This window comes from Metarhizium album (genome assembly GCF_000804445.1).
Source record: "Metarhizium album ARSEF 1941 chromosome Unknown scaffold_12, whole genome shotgun sequence".
Lineage (NCBI taxonomy): Eukaryota > Fungi > Ascomycota > Sordariomycetes > Hypocreales > Clavicipitaceae > Metarhizium > Metarhizium album.
Window position 1 is genome coordinate 110,667 of NW_024467586.1, and position 21,258 is coordinate 131,924.

Sequence of the window (21,258 nt, forward strand, 5' to 3'; positions counted from 1 at the left end):
GAGGTGGTGGCAGGCATATCCATATTCCTGGCATTGATATGGCTATTCCCGTTCTCTAGCACTTTCACCCATTGGCCAGTGGATATCTTTATCAGCATTCTCTGGTGGGTTTCCTTTGGACTGCTCGCCAACGTAAGTACTCCTTAAGCTACTCGTCGCCGCTTGACTTACAAGTTGCAACCGTGGTTTCGTTCATGGCGGTTTGGCTAACGGGTCAGCTTCTTGGATCCTCCTGTGGTGCTTGGTTCAACTGGGACAATGTTTCGCCCCGTGGCGACCAGTGCGGCAAATTCAAAGCCGACCTCGCCTTTTCCTTCTTGTCTGCCATCCTCTGGCTTGCGTCTGCCCTCATCGGCATTTTTTGGCTGCGCAAGCATGAACGCCGTGCACGCACCGATGCGGCTCCTCACCGACGCCGTTGGTACCGCCGCAGCCACGTCTAGGGGATGCAAGTCGTCGGGTACGCCACGCGCGATACGCAGTCTTGGAGCAGCCGAGAGTCCCTTTGGCCTGCAAGCCAGCGCTATGGCGATAATGTTTTCCTCGGAGGGACAAATGAGACAGCTGTGGCGCAGTTCAATATTATGACAAACTATATACATGTCTCAAAGGCATCCCTACCAAGGTGACGATGGTACTACAAGTGTTATTTGAGGAGCAAGGATCTTAATAGTGTCAGCTTGGCTTTGCGATACCCAGGTGTTTGCTGGTGTGGTTATATAATGGTGTCGACGATGACGACCGGGGGTGGCTTCTGGGAAGAGAGTGGTGACGCTGCCGTTTTCTTTGGGAAATTTGGGTTAGCAAGTAACTAGTATGAATCAATCCTCGTGGTATTAAAATCCAAGCGCTTGTTGTCCTCTGGTGGTGAAGATTGCTTCGGTTTTGCGGCTAAGGTTACCACGCAACGCCTCAATAGGCCGCTCTGACAGCCATCATGATGCTACTCTGCCCTCGACAACGGTCCAATCAAGAAAAAAGATGAGACACGACCTAATGAGACGGGGTTTAAGCAATGGCGACTGAAGGCCAAGGCCATGTGACCATGTCACTTTGCAACAGCTGGCCCGAACGAGCACGTTGCTTGCCGATCGGGGAGGATCGAGATCTTGTAAAGACGAGAGAACACGGCGCATGCGAAGCCAAGTTTGGCAAATCCCGTCATCTAATCGTGCCCGCCCCACTTTATGTGGTTCGGCTAGCAAAAGCCCTCACCAGGCGAGACGTTCGTCTACCTCAATCTCCTGTACTACGTGAGGTAAGAATCCCCTTCCCACAGCGGTAGCGGTCGACGGGGCTCCCAACTTGCCGCCGCCGCCCCTGCTTACGCCTTGTCAGCACCCTCATGCTTCACCGCGAGTACTTCCCCTTCCTGCCGACCCCGGAGTCGGAGCCACGGGGTCCAGTCGACCAGCCCATGCTGGGGGCGCCCGCCCCCGAGGGCTGGTGGGACGACAGCTCCCGACTCCTCTTCGGCGCGGCAGAGCACATCGCCGCCATTCTACACGAGGCCTCCGAGTGTGGCGTGCATCTCATGACGCCCTTTGCCGGGTTCTGCGCATTCTCAGCCGGCTACCTCAACCTCTACGTGGCGAAATACCCCCGAATGAACCTGGGCCGCAGCCCGCGAGCAAGCGACTGTCTCAAAATGTGTCTCGACTACCTGGAAAAGTTTCGACTTGTCTGGAAAATCGCCGACGGATGGGTAAGCCGCCCGCAAGCATGACACGACCGTGGCCACCGTTGCGCTAACATTGAGAGGGCGGCACGCGCAAGATCAAAACGATACACCATGCATCCGTGCTCTACGAGCGAGCAACCGAGGACCGGACACGATACCAGGGGCGCACACGAGCAGACTTTGATACTCTACACCAGTCTGTCCACGAGTTCCGTGTCGTGGATAGATCCGACGCGCATACTCGGGAGATTCGGGGCGCGGAGCGGCCCTCGGCGCAGGCGACTTGGCCGGTTCAAGGGCACGAGCACGAGCACGAGCACGAGCACGAGCTCGACACTAATACCTTGTTGAACCAGCTTTTCGCGGAAGTCAGCAATAACCTCGACGAGCAGGGGGCCTGGTCTCAATGGTGGCCGGCGATTGATCAGGTGGATCTTTAATGAGCTGCGTAATTACATCCGGGGTTTTTTTTTTCGTTGAAGCTTCCAATGAATGAGTGACGACCTTTGATTTTTTTGATTTTTTTTTTAAAAAGGGCTGTAATATCTGGTTTTCTATACATGTCCTATTTTTATTTCCCGGTCTAGAAAAACAGTCAACAGATAATGCACCTCTTCATATGGCTCCCCTCCCGTCACCGCCAACAAATGCATACCTGTCGCGTCAACCATTCGCCGTTTCTCCTTCCAATCACGCCTTTGCAAAGACCTTTCTCGAGTTCATCAGGCGAACAGCAAGCATAAAGAGCATGCCGACAAAAGGCGCCACAACCACGCCAAGAGGACGTTTTTTGAAGCAGCTAAAAAGGCACGTAAATGGCGTCTGGATTCTGTACTAGATCTACTAGAAATTTGGGACGAGAAGGGTGTACATTATAGGCGAAGAGGTTAATAGCGTTATTAGGTTGAAAATTGGCCCGCCTTGGTGTCCGGCCCGCCTTGCTGTCGAGCACCACCTTTGGTGGTGAGGGCTTTTGCTAGCCGAACCACATAAAGTGGGGCGGGCACGATTACCCAGTCGGATTTCATTTCTAGTGTTTTGGGCGCTGATGACTAAAGGAGCGCAAGCAGCACAAGCGGACGGCCCTGGATTCTGTTCTGGACCGTCGACCCGCAACTCGACAAAGATGCGCAAACGCAGGTTGCCATGATGTCTGGTTGCAGCATGTTGCCCGATGTCAGATGTTGCAGATTTAATGCACATGTTCATGCAAAACTCCAAACGGCCGGGCAGACTACGGTCACCAGCCACACGGAATCTATGATGACATTGCGTAGCACCTGCTGCCCAGTGCCTTCCCTGTTTGTCAGCTCGCTCTCCTGCCACTGCACCCCACAGCCGCGGGCACAGCCACAGCCACAGCCGCAGTTGCAGTTGCAGTTGCAGTTGCAGTCGCGTCTTGCCGCACGTCCCATCTCCATTTGACCTGATCGTATCATCGTCGGATTATCGACTCCACGTTGCGTCATTCCAGCTCCCTGTTTGCATCAGCTTTTCTCCAGACCAACGCATTGTTAGTGGCGACCCAACGGAGCCGTGTGCCGTGTAACTTACCGGTCTCCGTGTTTGTTGTTTGACCTGTAACGTGCAACCAGACCTTCTTTGTGTGCTTCTTTGCTCACCCGAACGCCACAACCAAGCTTTCCATGGCGGAGACAAGCATCCGGCGCCGAGGAGCCTGGTTTGCACGTCACAGGAGGGCCGTTATGACGCTTACAATCTAGCATCTACCATGGTCCTCCACTTTAATGGGCTGGATAGCATACGGGACACCATGGCAAGCCAATGGCTGTTTGAGCATGACCATGCAGTGTTCAAACGGGGCCTCGTAACCGCCGCCGCCATGTGATTTGGATGAAACCAGGCGTGGCCACGGCGTTCCTACCCACGGTCCCTATGACGAAAGGGCTCAAGGATCAGGTAAGTCGGTCGTGATCTGTGGCGGAGATTACCATCGGGGGATGCTAATGATTTCATCGTCTGAGGATCGAAAACGGCAACGCCACGGCCTCGTGCAATGTCCTTCTCCATCTATATAAACCTGTGGTTGGGGCTACGTAAATCCCGTTTATCCGAAACAGTCAATCACACCAAAAGCACTTATACACAAGGCATTTTATCTTTTATACCCGATCAAACAACCGCATACCCTCACTACTAGGATACCACGGATACCAAACATCCCAACAGATTACCAGCCACCATGTCTTCCATCGTCAACAAAGTCAAGGATGTTCTTCACTCCGACAAGAGCAAGACCACGGAACCGGAAGGGACTACTTCTTCGACACATCCCACCACCACTGGCACTCACACATCCAGCTCCACTGAGCCTCGCACTGACACCACGACTACCAGCCATGTAGGTGGTGCCTCCGGCCCGGCCTCCAAGACTGACGGTCCTCACAACTCCAACCTGTTGAACAAGGCCGATCCTCGTGTCGACTCAGACCGCGACCACAGCAAGAACTTGGGCATGAACCCGCAGGGAACTGCCACCACCGGCGCTGGAGCTACTCATGACCTCCCTGGCTATAGTGGCGCCTCTACTGGAACTGGTGTCGGCGGTCCTCAGCATCACGGTGGTGTTGCCAGCAGTGGTATCGCCGGCAGTGGTATTGCTGGCACTGCTGCTCATGACAGTGGCCGCACTACGGGCCCAGCTACTCGCACCGATGGCCCTCACAGCTCCAACCTGGCCAACAAGGCCGATCCCCGTGTTGACTCTGACCGAGACTACAGCCGCAACTTGGGAGCAAACCCTCACGGAACTGCAACGACTGGAACGACTGGCGATCTTGGCTCGGCGGGCACTACTGGCGCCGCCATAGGTACTACGGGTGCCAACCGTGGCACCGACGGTCCTGCCACTCGCACTGATGGTCCTCACAGCTCCAACTTGGCCAACAAGGCCGACCCCCGTGTCGATTCTGACCGCGATCACAGCCGAAACCTGGGAGCTAACCCTCACGGGACTGCCACTACTGGCACATCTGGCACCTCAGGCCTCACCAGTGGTCAGGGAACTCACACTGGCACTGGGGACAACTCTGCTTTTTTCGCCGGCGGCGCAGCTGGTGCTACTGGTATCAATCGCGGCACTGATGGCCCAGCCACTCGCACCGACGGCCCTCACAGCTCCAACCTGGCCAACAAGGCCGATCCTCGTGTTGACTCTGACCGAGACTACAGCCGTAATCTAGGGGCAAACCCTCACGGATCTGCCACTACTGGCACCCACGGATCCCACGCCGACACTACTGGCACTCACGGAACTCACGGAACTCATGCTGGCGCTGCCGGTACCACCACCGGTGCTCACGGCACTCACGGCACTCACGGCACTCATGCCGGCGCTGCCGGTACTACCACCGGTGCTCACGGCACTCATGACACTCTTGCCGGCACCACTGGCTCCGGCCCCGGCCCGGCCCCGAACACTGCCGGGCCCCACAAGTCCGACATGTTGAACAAGATCGACCCTCGCGTCGACAGCAATCTGGACGGCAGCAAGACCGTCGGCGGTAACAAGACGTACGCGCAGCCTTAAATAGTGTGTGCCAACTCGTCTCACTGGACTCTTTCACAATATCTAACTAGTCAATGCAGGGCTGAGTCTCTAGACCACAAGGATCCTACAGACGCGGCGCAGGTACCTCCTTCCGTTCTGCAGAAGCATATAGGTGCCCCAACTGTTGAACATGAGGATTCTTCGCATGATCGTGCCAAGAGACACAGTGTTTCGCATCAGGAACAGCACCGTGGCTACTGAGGGAGAAGTCATGATTTTACGAGTTTTGATGTATGAATAGTGCGAATATTGAAGCAGCTTTGACATGATCGCGGTACTTTGCTTTATCATTATACTTGTGACGTCTGACGTGCTTGATTTGTCAAGGTTGAACTTGCACTATACCTTGACCCCTGGTTGCAACTTGCAAACCTACCTATGATGCCAGGTACAAGCAGGATATTGGCCCAATTCATACCTTGACGTGTGCCGGTTCAAGCACCAAGCAAATAAAAGCAATGGGCTTACTTTGTCCATTCCCCTTGACCTACATAACCGCCCGAGGGGGAAAGTGGGTCTCTGTGCCTCTGCATTATCTCAGCAGTAAGCACCCCGCCGCCAACTCGGCGTGGCACTCAGGCATCCTACAAATATCCATCAACGGATCAAACAACATGCAGCCTCGCCCAACCAGCACGCACTCACCCACGTCAGGCATCCCGCAACCTTGCCGAAACTCCTCCATCCTCACCATGTGTCCTCTATGATGGCCGCCGCCTCCTCGATTGCCCAGACTCTCTGGGACGCCCGTATCCCCCTCCACATCACGCACGCCTCATCACCCACCCACCCGTTCATCACCAGCGTCCCGCGCTTTTCATACCTCGCGCTACTGCTCCCCCGACTCTCCGCCTTCTTCGGCTCGGCATGCTCGAGTTTCCACTTTGAGGACGTCCAGCTGAGGAATTTAGCCGTCGGCCTGCTGGTCGACTTGTACCAGCCGACGCTGCCGTTTCGACTGGTGGTCAGTGACGGGGTAGGGTGGGATATCGGAGACACGTTCCTGAACTGCGTCAAGGAGGTAAACCCATCTTCTACCCGCAGACGCTCCCGGCTTCGACGTGAACGGGGAGGAGGAACTAATCGCAACCATGTAGGCAGACTTTGTGCGCAACGGCAACGCGAATCAGATTATGAAAATGTCCAAGGAGCACACCACGCAGCTTTGGAACGCCGTCGTCGACAATGACCACGCATCGTTTGCCAAGGTCAATGCGAGGCTGTTGAATGCGCCCTCTGCCCTGAGGCACGTCCCCATGCGGATATACATCCCCTCTGCGCCGGGGCATCAAGGCCCGGCCGGGTCGGGGGACGCTGGCTGCTTCAGGATCATGCAGTCCCTCGTGCCGGCGACGGGTGCGGATCGCAAGCCCAAGCTGCTGGGTCAGGCGCTGAAAGAGATGATGCCGAAACTGTTCCCGAGCAGTAGGGATCCCGTGTTGGCCGGCGTGGTCATGCATGGCGCCGGCGTGCCTTTTGACGCGCCTTTGGGGGAACTCATGCGGGAGGCAGCGTACCCTGATGGCTGGCTGTGCTTGGTGGTGACGGTGTAGATGTGTAGATGGGGATTCGAGATGGCATGGCATTTGGGAGTGGAGGCGTTCATCTCTTCCTGGCAATGGGTTTTGTTTTTACATTACATAGCCCGGCATCATTGAGGACGGACAGAATATACATTGATTTTTTCAAGTCAAACACATTTACCGGTCGGTGCCGGTGAACGTTATCTGTCGGCCCATCAAGCTCCTATACGCACTATCCACGGCCTTTCTTTTCCTTCTCCGCGTCTCCTCGTCGTCGTCAACATCTTGCGTCTCGTCCACGTCGTCGGGTCCCGGGATCTGCGGCATCCACGCGCGAATCTGACCGTCCGAGTGAGCACTGTAAATCGCACCTACCGAGTTGCCACCTCCCATGACTCTTCCGATGCGTCCGCATCCTCCCCCGGCGCCTCGCCATACAATCGTGGTGATCCTGTTTCTGCCCTCTCCGCCCCGAGGGCCTGCAGGGTTCACGGAACCGGGGCTGCGCAACCTCATCATCACATTCCCATCATGCAGGTCAAGCAGCAGTATCTCGTGATCGTTGGGCCAGACCAGAATCTCCCTGCCGTTTGACAGGCCCGGCGGTGTGACAATCATGGCAGCAGTCTTGGCATGCTGGTTTCGAATCAGTGGCCCGAAACTCGCGAGCGTGTTTGCTCCCGTCCCCGCGTCCCATACGCGAATCTTGCGATCCAGCCCCGCCGACACGATGTACTTGCCATCGTCGGTCCACTGCAGTCCGTTGACGGCGTCGTCGTGCGCCTGGGCAGATGCCCGGAAGTGCGGCACGCTGCTCCAGTCCTTGCCCGAGGCCGTCGCGTGCCGAAACCGGTGAAGCACGCCCAATGAATCCTCCTGGTCGAGTTGTGCAATGACACCCCCCGCGCGGCGAACGTCCCATATGCGCACTCTGCCGTCGGCATGGCCACTAGCGAGGATGTGCTCGTGCCGCGGGCTCCATGACGTGCGGAGGACAGGCCCGCCGTGGGCAACGAGTGCTTGGACGGCGGAGCCGGATCTGAGGTCGACCAGACGCACGTTGGAGTGCTGCGTCGCGCAGGACACGAGGAGGTGCTGCGCGACGGGGCTCATGGCGTGCGAGTATATGGTGGCATTGAGGTCGAAGTCTGCCGTGAGGGCAGAGCGCTGGGTTGCCCAGAGCTTGAGCGACTTGTCGTAGGAGCTTGACAGGAAGGCGTCCGGGTCGAACGGATAGAAGTCCAGATGCGTGATGCCGTGAGTGTGGCCGCCGACCTTGCCGTCGCCAAAAGAGCCGGTCGAACGAGCTATTGTGCTCACGGGGCGGAAGACGTGCGGGTGACTGGGGGTCGGGGCGGCGTCGAGATCCCATATCTTGACAGAGCCCTCTGAGCCGCCTGACACGAGGATGCGGCCGTCGAACTTTTCGAGCGCAAGGCTTCTCACGCCGGCGCCATGGGCGCGGATACTGTGGGCTCGCTCTGGAGTCCCTTCGGGAGACGTCCGAGGTGCTATTTCGCCGTTGAAGCGGTGCTGTGGTGCGGGCGCAAAGCTCCGGATGAGGTCTTGGTACACCGCTTTGGAGAGATCATCGGGGCTCAAATCCCCCGTTTCACGCGACAGGAGGCGGGGCTGCATTCATCGAGACGACGCGCAGTCGGAGGTTACATGTGTTTGATGGAAGAGACGCATCAGGACCCGGAGCACGACGATGCTCTCGGAGTTGAAGTCGTAGATGGATGACTTGTCGAGGTCCGCAGCGGTAAGTACATAGGTACCTACCTAGGTACCTAAGGTAGGTATGTGCCTACCTTAGGTGCCTATACTTAGCTATGTACCTACCTCCCTCAAGAACTTAGGTACCAGTAGATGTTGTGGCCATGTGGGGCCCCGCCCTTGCCCCACGACTTTCAACCTCACCCTGAAGCCTCAACAGCTTACGACTTCATCTTGTACTCACACCTCATAGCATGAAGGCAAATATCCTCCTTGGCTCTAGGAAACGACATCTCCGCGGGACAATGACGATCAGGCAGACACAGTTGCGCGATAAACTCTCCACGAAACCCATCTCTTGATGAGTTGTGCCGAGCAAACGTCTTTCCATCACAGTCCTTCTCACTTTTTCAAGCTTGCAACCGTGTCAAGATGGACGTCCAGACAAAGGACGAGCAGCACCCCTCAGTCGCAGTCGAAGACGAGAATGCTGGATATTCCAGTCCCTCTGACGAGGGAGATCCGATTTCGCCTCACCGCCGCTTAGCAACCATCTACGACGCCGTCGCGGGTAAGTTAACAAAGCACTACTCTTGAAAAAAAAAAAAAAAAAGACATGCAACGGGCAAAAGAACCAAGCATTCCCATTCAATCACGTGAGGTTAACAAGACCGCAGGCAGGGTCACCAAAGATACGGCTCTCAGAAATGAGAGATCAGATCAAAACAACTCATATAGGCGCTCCCACCAACGGCAGGAACAGCAACCCAGAGTTACAAGGCACCCTACTCATGGCACACCCATAGCGCCCGACGAGGTGCTCTTCCGTCGCAAAGAGGCGCCGGTGCGGTATGTTGAGCACGACGTGTACAACGCGCACGAGAGGGACCTGCCACAAGGCGGAAGGGACATTCTGCCCGACAGCGATCTTCTCAAGTCGGTCCATGCGTACGCCAGCAAGTTCTATGGAGCCATGGAACGAAGGAGGAGCGAGATGAATCAGGGAGCTGAGGCAGGGGCAGGCAATAGCAGCAGCATCATGGGAAAACGAGGCGTTGACGAACAGAGCTTGGACGAAACCGCTCTGCTCGCCTTTGGGATCTTGCTCGAAGAAGCCAGCAGGGAGATCCTTGGACAACGGGGTGATTTGGTATTTACAGAGGGCATTGTTGGGGCGGACGCTTCAAGCGGAGATGAAGGGGCGCAGCGTGCAGAGTCGACGGTTGGCTACCACGACGTCAGGTCGTCGTTGGCAATGGCGACCAGTGATTACAATTCTGTCGCCGGAAGGAGATTGGCAAAGAGGAGGAGATTGGCGGACTCGGGGTGAGCAACGGGAATATATCGCGACTTGTTGACGACCCAAGGTCTCCCCTGGTGCGTCTTGTCTGTTTTCTTTACTGAAGGGGGGGTTTTTTTTTCCTGAAATAAAACCCCTAGGCTAGTGGTAATATGGGGTACGGAATATCTCTTTTCCTGCAACGACATTTCGCTACACATGTTCAATTTAAGCTCAGCCGCCTGGTGGCGCTGTGTTGGAAGCCATTCCGACGGATGGCCCACGTTGACGCTTTTCATTTATAAGGAGAAGGGCGAAGGACAGGGATGGGTCGTGCATGGTTGGAAGCAGAGAAATCACTGATACATTACATGCTCGTGCATCACATTGCTTGCGTTTAGTCTGCGTCTAGAGGCGACAGTTGGCCGCCATGACCAAGAGCATAGACTGCAGCCGTATGCTGGGCAACGAAGCTGGGAAGTGTCGTCAACGCCGAGCGCTTTCGTCACGCATACTAGTCAAAAAGAAGGACACCGTGCCTCTGGAGTATTCTGCGCTGCCAAGCTGCCTCGGCCGGGGACGTCGACATACTGGTTGGTTGCCAACGATACGCACTCGTGAGTCGTTGATACCGCCTGCACCGTTTTTGTTATCCAAAAGCACCAACAACCACCACCTTTGGCGTCTGTGGCTTGTAGCGTGTTTTCACTGTCCGAGTCATGTACCGCGTCATCTCTAATATCTATTTGCGTTGTAGTATCAAGCACATTAGTTATTGCTGCGCACGTAAAGATGCCTGCGAGCACGACGCGGTCATGGCTCGATTTTTAGAGCACCTCCGAATCAGGTTATAGCTGATGACTTTGCGGCTACCGACAGAACTATTCGCGGGCTACGAGCGAGATGGAGCGGACCGGCACCATATGAACGATGCGCCGATACATGGTGGATGCAGTATGTGTCTTGCTCTTGGGACATGCCTGCATGGAAAGAGGAGACATCGTCTTGCATGTAGAGGAACACTTTGGTCTAGAGATGTCTGTCAGTCAGCTGCTTGACTTGTGGACCACAAGCACGGGTTGGTCCTGGAAGAAGACAAGACGTGTGGCCAGGCAACGTATCTTATTGTTGCGAACTTTCCTACTTGTAGAGACAGCTAGTAGAGAACGAGTGTGCGCTGCATCACTCAACTTCGTCGATGAATCAGGCTGCAATAAGCTTGCCGCGAAACGTGACGGGGGATAGGCGCCGTTTGGCCAAGCGGCAGCGCACGTCAACGATTTTACGCTGGGATAAAAAGATTCAGATTCTACCTGCGTACCACCCAGGATGGAATTTTACACGCAAACATCTCGGGGATCTACTGTAGTGCTGTCTTTGAGAATTTACCGAGGAGCTACTGCCGCTCCTTGGCAAGTTCCCTGCTCCAAATCTGTCGTTAACGGACAATGCGTCCTTCTATCGTTCTAAAAGGATCTGGCGAACGTATGCAGCGGCTGGAGTAAGAATATTGTTCTTGCCCCCATGTTTCCCTGATTTTAGTCCCATTGAGGAGTACTTTGCTGAGCTGGAGATTCATCAAAGAGCACTAGTTCAAGGAGAATCATCATAATCAGCCGTTTGATACCTTTTTACGCTGGTGTTTTACCAGGATAGAAAGCGAGGTGAGAGTTGCAAAAGGTCACTTTTGCCACTCTGGGACCATTTCACCGGCGTTGTGCGCGATGATCTGTCTCGAGATTTATAGCCTAGAGCGCTGCAAGATCTATCTTGTCGCTGATTGTATCTGCGGCGCTGCCTCTCGATCTTCGGGCGACGATTATAGCTTGTCAATGGCAGGCCCTGGTTTTGTCGAGTCGACTGCAGGGACGGAAAATGACGTATGGAGGTCAATAAATAGAACAGCTAGCGTGGAAAGCCTAAGGGCCTGCAACTCTACAAGAAAGCTTCAGCCTGGAACTACATCTCGCTATATGCCGCTCTTACCAGCTCTTCCTAAACGGGAGCTTGTCGGCCACTAGGAGCGTCTTGATGCTGAAGCTTTTCATCTCAGGCAAGCTAGACGCCGCAAGGCGCTTAATATCTTTCTGTATGCTATAGTGCTTGATTATATGGGAGTCTTTGCCCTTATTTGACAGATTTATATAGTCACTAAGAGCCGCGTCTGGCAACACCGCTGTTGTCCTGATTCGTGAAGTAGTCGAAACGGCACCCGAGCCAATCAAGGTGCTCGGCAGTCCAAAAAAAAAAGGTGTATACTTGACAGCTTTACGCCATCATCTAACAATCTGATTAAGCATGAATAAGGGGAGAGTCAGAACTGTCGTCTGGAGAGGTGATTAAGCTATGAAGTCTGATCCAGTTGGGTTATTTTGTCGGGTCGCGATGACCAATGCGGAATATTGTTTTGCCGTTGCAGCACATCTCTCACAAAGCTCCAACGGGGTCAGCATTGCTACTGAAACAATAGTGATGGCCACTTCACGAGATTTCAGAGTCATCGCCTCTGAATCATGCTTCAAGGACCGCCTTGTTGCTGGAGAAGCAAAGTCTTTTGCCAGTGTTTAGCGGCCGCCCATCCCGCCGCAGAGCCAACACAGCGAGCATAGGCGATAGTGACATTGATAGCGAGAGAAATAGCGAATCGAGAAGCAGAGGTCGCACGAAGCGTGCGCGTCGCAGCACACTTCAAGACGGATTCGTTAAAATCTCCAGAGACATGAGGTACACGCCGTGGCCGTGTCTCGTTCAGTGCAAAGCCACATTTTGCCCGCATTTAGTTCCGTATCACTATAATAAGACGATGCCACCGGGCAATAATTTCGGTCTCGACAAAGAGGCTCAGGAACAAAACAAAGACCCCCAACGTGGCCTGTGGTTTCGGTCCAACAGACCAGGTGCTGGCCCGAACCCCAACAGCTGCAACACCGACCCGCCCATCGGTCCCGTCGTGATGTGGGAGTGAAAGGATGACTTTGACGACCCTGTCTACTCTGGATGGTTCAGTTTTCTTCAAGTTCTTTCTTCATGGTTTGTCTGTTTCACACGCCTGGCGCAAGTACGTTGCCCGCCACCTCTGGACAAGGAGGCTTGCTCACCGCGCAGGAGTGGAGGTTGAAATTGGATGACTGCGCATCAGGTATCAATTTCAAAGGCAGAAAGAGGTCTAGTCCTGGGCCTTGCAATTCAGCTTGGTGCAGTAAACCAGGTCTATAACAATGTCTTTTGTGACGGATTTACTATCGTTATGACCCGACGACGACAGGGAATATATCGTCAAGATGCGACTGCCTGTTTAGGAAAAAAAGTACTTTTGTTAGTGCGATAAGGCTGACAAGGCAATCCAAGTCCTTAGGGGTATAGCCAATTTTCTTGGAGGTATAGCTATAGTTGTATGTATAACACAGCAAGATCTAGGCAGAATATCGCCGTGAAAAAGAAGTCCCTTTTACATGCTCAACTTGTGTGAAAGGTACGTCACCCCCAGGCGTGCGCGCGAAATTGCCACAACACAGCATCGTTATAGACGTGTTTTCACCGTGAACAAGGGCCTTGGTAGCTGGCGCATGGAACGTGTATCAGAAGGCGCTGTTGGCGGCGCGATGCTTCCCGGACCAACGCGTCGTTGGCTCGAGAACGGAGCCGCAGCCACCCAATCCAGCGCGGCATCATGCATTGCAACATGAAAATAGACTGACCGACGTAGCAGAATCAGTCCATGCCTGCCTGCCATGTAATTGCCACGGAGCGCTCCGTATATGGAGCATGCAACTTGCCAGGGCGCGCGTCATGCTGGTTCAGATGGCCGGGAGTCGATATCGGAGGATAAATCTGGAACCTTGTCTGGCCCTCTTGATATTGGAGGGTGCGCGGAGGCAGAACTCGGCTACCAATGTATCGATACTCTCGTGCCTAGGTACTAGTAGGTGAGGAGTAGACTTTTTGTTTTTGAACCACGTCAATACCATGCCACTCAGCGACGTGAGATTGGACTTTGAGGAGAGGGGTTCGGCCACGGACCTGACCACCGCCACCACTTCTTGGTAACATTCGTAACAGAGGCGTAACCAACAGCAGCCTTGTATCACGATATCCACATTGTAAACATGCATGGACAACTCCGCAAGCCATGCCTTTTCGAAATGGGGAAAGTCAGATTCAGGTCTGTTCCCTGGCGGGGATCCCCCCCCAGGCCGTTTTCGTGCTCCCAGATAATTTGGTAGTATGTGCTCGAGAGGGCTTGCATAAGCAGTGGCACGAACTGCGTGCGTGGGTTCGGATATAACATTGCACAACCTGTGTGCTCTGCTGCGGCGCGGCCATGGCCCAATGGCCGGTCAGGGAAGCCGCCCCAAGCTGAAAAGCCCAATCCAAGCCTCGCGAGACAGACCGATGGGTTGAAGTGACCGATTCGCACAAGATCTGACGGGCCTGGAGATCGCTCAGAATTTTGTGTGGCGCACGTCTGGCGATTTGCAACTGATTGGCCAGGACGGTCGACCAGTCACCTGACCAGTTTGCCAATGTCAACCCTCAACGGCCTTTCGATAATTGCTCGGTCTCACGGTCTCCGTTGAGGCGCACAAAACGTCAAATGGGAGACAGCTTCACATCTCACGACGCGGTTGCATATTCGGCGTCGACCATCTCCCAACTCCCAACGCCCCTGCCATCAGAGCCGCGTCGTAAGCTCTCGTTGCGACAACTGACACGACACGACAATGGCCGTCGTCTGCTGTTGTTGATATTCGTCTTGATGCGCCTCTTTTTTCTTCTCTCTCGTTGGCCGTGTCCCGTCAGCACAACACCATGGGCTCTGGGCCCTGATATCTGATACATCATCATTGGATGCTTTGGAACTACTCCGTACGCAGTATCTGACTAGCGAGCGAATTCAACGGTGTGAAGACGAGTTTGCAAACACACAGCACGCCGCATGAGATGGGCTGATGGGTTTCTCGTGCTGCAAACCCCAGCGTCTCGAATTACATCGTTGATAACACCCTGCCACAACGAACCGCCATGTCATCAATGTAGCCCATGTTGCGTCTCTAAAAGAGAAACAAAATGAAGTCTTCGCGCCGCCTTGTTCCTGTAAGCAGGAAAGGAGACGAGGGGAGGGGACAGGCCCCGGTTGGTCCATGAAGACGAAGCTAAATCGCCTAGCTGAGGAAGGATCTTGTTGCGGCGAGTTTACTTACCCCTTGTCCCCTGAGGATCGAGATCATGTGTACCAAGTATACATGCAGTTCTTGAAAAACGGTAAAATTATACGGGCTACACTCAATCCATGTACGTACACTCGGCTGGGGGCGTATTCGGGCTGTTGGCACGCGATGTTTCGTAGCTAGTGCCTTTTGATCCCATGTATACTCGGTTGGCCTTCATCATGATCACTACGGAGCATGCACATCGGTACTACTATCAGTCTGTCCACTACAGCTCACCCATGCCCAATCATGCGGTTGGCAACGTCGTATCCAGGGCATAAAAGTGTTCCCACGTCACACCGATCATGAATTCCACAGCATGTAGATCTGGGCCCAGTGCTTCGAGAAAATATTCATTGGTCTCTGGACTCGAGTGCCGACGGTTGGGGGTTGCTTTGCACTCAAACCTCGGCGCAGGAAGAGTTCTATGACGGGCCGTTCCGTGTGTCTGTTGGTGGCACATGTCATGCAGGTGGCTGTTTTCACGATGCTCGCTGGTTGATATGGTGACGAGAATCGTCAGGCACCCCTCAAAACGCCTCCTGCAGATCACAGAAGCGAAGTGGTTTTTGGTTCAGGTTCAGTCGGTGGATACAGAGTACGGAGTAATACAGAGTGCCTGCCGCCTAGGTAAGCAGGCCTCCGGTAACGGAGAATGGGGAGATTGAAATATGAGGCAGGAGCGGTGCGGTCCAGAAAACGGTGTAGAGGAACGGGATGTATGGAGTACGGAGTACGGAGTATGGGTAGAGCATTTGAGCTTTGCGGAAGGGGAAAGTACCTGCCCGGGAAGTACCTAGTAGTCACGCAAGACAGAATCTAGATGGGCAAAAATGAAACTAATAAAACCAAAAATTCAAAGACAGTTCTCCCAACCCCCCGGGTCTGGCCACTGTCATGATGATTCGAGGCATTGGCTACTCCATACCACCCGTTTCAAACGCAAATCGATCGAAAATGGCACGTTAAGTTAGGCTCCGGGAACCGCATCCTGCTGGTCTCTTCCACCTCCACGAAACGTTCAACGAAAATTTGACAAGTCATTCTCTGCTAGGTCCAGAGCGATGGTGGGGTTCGCCTCCACGAAGTTTCAAACATGGAAAATCGACCAATGCCAAGACGGCAAAGGACCAGAAAAAGCAAAGACGACCTCACGAGATCATCACATGGCGTACTCGGTACAGAGTAGCAATGCATTCCCACGCACTTTTGCACTTTGCCTACCAAGTGCCAATATCACCTTTCGACCATAGTCCCGAAACGAACCGCAGAGCCATGGTCCTTTGACGCAAAGCTGAGCGAACATGGACATGTCCAGATTTGGGTAGAAACTTGTCCACATACGAAGATAATCTTTTCAGGATGGGTGTGAGACGGGACAACGCCATCCCACGAGACGCACAGTGGTTAATGTCAGGACTGTACTTTCCAGGACGGTGCTCCGTACTCCGCCTGTCAAGTTAGCTTCTCCAAATAAGGCGTCAACTGGTGCTACTCTGCGGGCGAAAGCCTCCGCGCATGCAAGCGTGCAATGTGCACCGCATCTGAGCTGCAAATCAAGAACCACACATTCTGGGAAGGGGGCAGATTGTGGAAGCTCAGCTTCAAAATCACGCACTGTGTGCTCAGCATGCTCAGCGGTCGTCAGTGATGATGACTACGTGGACAAGGTCGCGCAAATAGCAGGAGAGCAATATCGGGCTCATCACAGCCCGCCGTGAGAAACGATATTGCCGCTAGTCATCAGTGAATTGGTTGAGAAGATGACATGATTGCAGAGAAGACGAACGGAGTATATACAACGTACAGTACGCAACACGCGAGTGGGGTTCTCAAAGCCTGTCTAGACTCTAGCCTGGACTCTTTCTTCCGTGGTGGCTTTTCACGGATATCCCAGGACCGCATCCTCGGTAGTTACTCGGTACGTTGTTGGGAGACAGGCGGTCAGAGATTTTGTGTAATAAGTGGCCGGCCACTGCAGCAATAAGACGGCGGCAACTGACTCCTTCGAGGTGAACCCATGCTCAGTAAGTAGTCGGTTGACATTGCACAAACGTGGTTTACACGCTCTTAAGCACCGACGAGGCTCTAACAAACTCTCAAGGCTCTATCCAACGTACCGTGTACATTGTTCTCCTCGCATGCTCTCCGTCCGGATTATATGGCCGAATGCTGGTGCTGAAGCCCCGCCGCATGGAGGTGCACCCGTACTGTATGTGCGTTATTCACATGAATGTCACAACATGCAGCCACGATCAGCCGGGGTTTACCATTCAGCCGGATTGCCAGAGTCAACCTGATCACAGACGTGCAGCCCCTCGCTTCGCCTCCCCTCCCCCTTTATTTACGATTTTTTTATTGCTCCATACAGGCAATTATAATAATAAATAAGTTCGGCTATGGTCTTTTGCCCCGCAGACCATGCATTAACTTTCGCAGCTATATGTTAAGGCGACGAGTTGCACATAGGCACAAGTGCGGAGTAGAATCGCAATCATTTGCTACGGTATATGTCTCTGTACTAGAATCTCTACCTTGAGAACACAGGAGACGGCCAAGACAGTTACGCCTATAATAGATATTGAGACACCAAAATCCCCTCTTTTGATGGCACAGTCTTGCAGAGACTCAACAAAGATGTTTCCTTGGTGGACGGACAAAACTAGTACCTGTACGGAGTACGGAGTACTGGGATCGCATTGGGCATGCGGGCATCCTGGTTTACCTATCGAGAAGCAGGACTGCGAAGCTGTTGGGGCTGGCCCCCGGCTAAACCATTCTGTTGGATAAGATTCTTCGGCATTTCCAGCAACTACAATGGGGGATCACCCAGACAGGGGCGCATTTAGTCCATCTTGGCAGTGTGTTCGATTGATCACGAGCATCATGGTACGAATTCCTCACTGTGCCGGTACAAGACAGTGTCTCGAGAAGGCGGCCCAATGCTTTCCAATGAGCGCTCTCTGGCCCGGGTTCGGTAATTACCGACCCAAGCTGCCAAACATGTGGATACCGCCGTTGACCTATGGGCCGTGAGTCTGTGATGGACGGCTCGGAGGATTGAAAGAAACCTAAGTTGCTGCGTAAGGCGGGCGTATGTGCACAAGGCAGCCAAGAAACTCGAGATGATTTGTGACCAACACTGACACAGAGTGGCTAAGCTGGTGAAGACGAACGAGCAGCGGTGCTTGTCTTAGCCGCATCCTGCATGAGCAATCGTTCCTGGGCAAAGGACCTTGCTCCCAAAGCCACGAGTGGTGAGTGGGGATATCTCGTCGGCTCTCTTGAAGCGGATTGGAAACTCGGGACTGGTGTACTACTCCTCGGGAGCAAGAGCAAGGGTCCATCTCGCCCCTGACGTGGCTGGTGACTTTGAGTCTGGGTATCAACTTGCATACGGAGAACGTTACTATGTACGGAGTATCACGTCGTCCAACCCCGGCGGCACCTGGGCTTCTTTACGGAATGCCGACGGTTCTGGACTCTTCTTTCTCTGTGTCTCTCTCTCCGTCTCTCTTTCCGGCAGAGTCTAGCAATCGTGCTATTTGTGTCGCGTACTTGCACGGATCGCAGAGTACCGCTTAGGCCTGGTTCTTCCCAAGGCCGCCGCCGCCGCCGCCGCCGCCGCCGGACCGCCACCGGGGGAGGCTTTCTCCATGGTCAGCTAGGGCCTCGAGTCGTCCCTAGCAATCCTTTTCCAGTGGGATTTTGCGTTTAATAAAAAGCTGCTGATTGATGATGGCCCGGGCCGCCGGTCAGCCGACGCCTAATCAGGATCCAGACTGGTCCGTCCCCAGATGGGACCGCGTCAGACTATTCCCATGATGGGCCGGCATAGCTTGTTGGAAATGTCTGATGCCCCTGTTCTTGTGTGTACTCCGTACGTACTCTGCACTCGGTGCTACGGACTGCATTGTAGGTCCGACGCTGCAAGCTTCCGCCCCCCAACAGTGAACACATTTGGCATTTGGCCGACACGACAGAGGAACCGTGGCAGGACCCTGGTCTAGACTCTGGAGCGCCATATTTCACTTATGGTCCAGGTGTTTTCGGCATTGTCACTCTTGCGCAGCTGCGTCGTGATGCATGCATCCCCTCGTGTCGCAAGTCCCAGGGCTTGTTTGCTCCCGTTGCTGCGGAGCTTCATTATTTACTGTACTACTCCGTACGGAGTATCAGTACGCAGATTGCCGTGCACGGTGCGGCCTGACGTTATAGAATCTGAAATCTGGGGTGCAGCATGACGTGACCAACGCTGGGCTTTGTGAGCTTTGTTTCAAGTACAAACGGGCCTTCAGGGCCAACTCCCCTCATTCAAACCATCGACAGGTAAGAGACCGCATTGATGTACTCCGTACGCAGCTTGTTCTCATTGCAGCGGACGTGTTGCGATGGCTTCCGTATCTGCGGTGGAAAACCCGACCCCGTCTCGATTTCTCCAGTCTCTACCGAGTAGTTAGTAGTACTCTGTACTCTCTCTGTACGTGCATGGGTTGTTGTGCAGTTGCTGACTGCACTGGCCACGGAGTGCCCTAGTCTGAAGTTTGAAGCGTTCTCTACTCTGTCAGCCTCATCTGCACGTCGTTTCATTCGTCGAGGCCATATTGTGCGTAGCACGGGCCGGCCGATTCATTTGCAGGGCGTATTCGATCAACGGCATCAAGTCAACAATGGGCCATCACAAACGAGTTTCACAGTGACACGACTGTGGCAATCACGGCAGACACGAGCTTCCAGTCGCCCTGTAGCGTCCTATCAGACACTGGCTGGACGGACTGCGGTTCTTATCTGACCTGCATAGACATGTGTGAAGGGCTTTTCCAGGCCCAAACATACCGAGTACCTGGGTAGTTACAGGGTCATACTCGGTATGGGCATGGAGTAACTATCCGGATAACCGCGACGGCCGGCATGACGGCGGTTAGGCTAGCACGCGTTGTCTCGTCGTCCTGCATCGCCGCCACGTAGGGCGCCACTCGACCACTCGACACGACCTCGACGCCATTGCCACCCCCCTGATGGAGGTTCTGTCCACTTGATAATAATTGCGGCTGTCCTGTCATCAGCATCGTGGGAGACTCCCCCAACAAAGTGTGCCGCCTCAAGGCATCCAGCATCCAGCGCGGAGTCTGATAAGCGGCACGGTGAGACGGACCCGTTACAGTAACTACAAATAAGACCAAGCTCTAAGTCGGGCAGTGACCGAGCCGTGACGAGCTGGTCGCTTGAGAAGCACAAGCTGGCGAAACCCCAGCCTCCAGAGACGGGGCCAATCTGCCTTTGTCGAGCTTCTTGGGCCGGTGCCACGTTGGAAGATGTAATGACGAGTAGTCTTTGAGGGCCCGCGGCCAATTCGACGTGCCGTCCACATGCATCTAGCTGCTCCCAGTGGTGGTGGTGACTCTCTCCGGCAGGACATTGGAGGAGGGGCTTCGATTGTAACAGGTAATACTCGTTATCGGTACTCCCTACTCGGTACTGCGTACTCCCGTATGTATTGTCGAAGCGGCGCTTGTCAGCTTGTCAGGGACATTGATGTCGTCGAGCCGTCACCACTGCCAGGCTCTAGTTGGGACCACGCACGCGTGCGCTGATGGAGGGAGTGTGCAAATGGGCATCAGGGATGGCAGGCCATATGCGGAACGCCCGGCGAAATGCTCTGCTACCGGGTGTTTGGTTGACAAAAGCAATGGGGGACAGGACTTGAGTGATGGTCGCGCGACGAGGGTTGAAGATCTGAGATGACGATGCCCTGGCCTTTGACGAGTTCTGACTTCTCGTGGAGGGCTACGGAGCACGTACTGCGAGACCCATCATGACCTGTTCCGTGCAGGCACCGGTTGGCCATGAAATTGTCTTGTTTTTGCGCTCCTCAATTTGCAAGTCTGAAGTGCTGCTGGAAGCAGGCAAAGCAAGCAAAGCCCGGTGATTTGTTTGTGCTACGGCCCCAGGGAGCGTGCGAGAGATGAGCGGCTGAGCAGGGGGCCGATTGCATCGCGCTTGGCCTTTATAATGAGGCATGGGGCCCTTTTTTTTTTCTCTTTTTTTTTAGGTTTAGCTCCCTGTCAAAGCCAGAGCCAGAGCCAACCAGGGACTGGAGTAGACCGACTTTCAAGGCTGGGGATAAAATAAGAGCTGGCAGATGAGGCCCAAATGCGGGTTAATCACGGCAGTCGCGAGACACACACCGCAGATCAGAACGCATCGGAAAATGCTCGCGCAGAGATGACGCAACGAGTGATTCCTTTTGTTCACGCTTTCTCGACCTTGGCCAAGAC

At 54.2% G+C, this 21,258-nt stretch overlaps 5 protein-coding genes across 5 annotated transcripts; 4 read left to right on the forward strand and 1 right to left on the reverse strand.

Annotated features, from left to right (window-relative positions):
• Positions 1 to 1,345: 1,345 nt before the first annotated feature.
• Positions 1,346 to 2,121, forward strand: MAM_05036 (uncharacterized protein; the record flags this gene model as incomplete). The annotated part of the gene is made up of 2 exons (XM_040823834.1): positions 1,346 to 1,705; positions 1,762 to 2,121. The coding sequence occupies 2 exons, from the start codon at positions 1,346 to 1,348 to the stop codon at positions 2,119 to 2,121; spliced, it is 720 nt and encodes a 239-aa protein (XP_040677993.1).
• A 1,763-nt stretch (positions 2,122 to 3,884) lies between these two features.
• On the forward strand, positions 3,885 to 5,453 carry MAM_05037 (uncharacterized protein; the record flags this gene model as incomplete). The annotated part of the gene is made up of 2 exons (XM_040823835.1): positions 3,885 to 5,215; positions 5,291 to 5,453. 2 exons carry the CDS (start codon positions 3,885 to 3,887, stop codon positions 5,451 to 5,453), a joined length of 1,494 nt encoding a protein of 497 aa, XP_040677994.1.
• Positions 5,454 to 5,958: 505 nt separating this feature from the next.
• Positions 5,959 to 6,805, forward strand: MAM_05038 (ATG5 protein; the record flags this gene model as incomplete). The annotated part of the gene is made up of 2 exons (XM_040823836.1): positions 5,959 to 6,273; positions 6,350 to 6,805. 2 exons carry the CDS (start codon positions 5,959 to 5,961, stop codon positions 6,803 to 6,805), a joined length of 771 nt encoding a protein of 256 aa, XP_040677995.1.
• Positions 6,806 to 6,952: 147 nt separating this feature from the next.
• MAM_05039 (DNA excision repair protein ERCC-8) lies at positions 6,953 to 8,413 on the reverse strand (the record flags this gene model as incomplete). The annotated part of the gene is made up of 1 exon (XM_040823837.1): positions 6,953 to 8,413. The coding sequence occupies one exon, from the start codon at positions 8,411 to 8,413 to the stop codon at positions 6,953 to 6,955; it is 1,461 nt and encodes a 486-aa protein (XP_040677996.1).
• A 510-nt stretch (positions 8,414 to 8,923) lies between these two features.
• MAM_05040 (uncharacterized protein) lies at positions 8,924 to 9,821 on the forward strand (the record flags this gene model as incomplete). The annotated part of the gene is made up of 2 exons (XM_040823838.1): positions 8,924 to 9,062; positions 9,169 to 9,821. 2 exons carry the CDS (start codon positions 8,924 to 8,926, stop codon positions 9,819 to 9,821), a joined length of 792 nt encoding a protein of 263 aa, XP_040677997.1.
• Between the last annotated feature and the right edge of the window lie 11,437 nt (positions 9,822 to 21,258).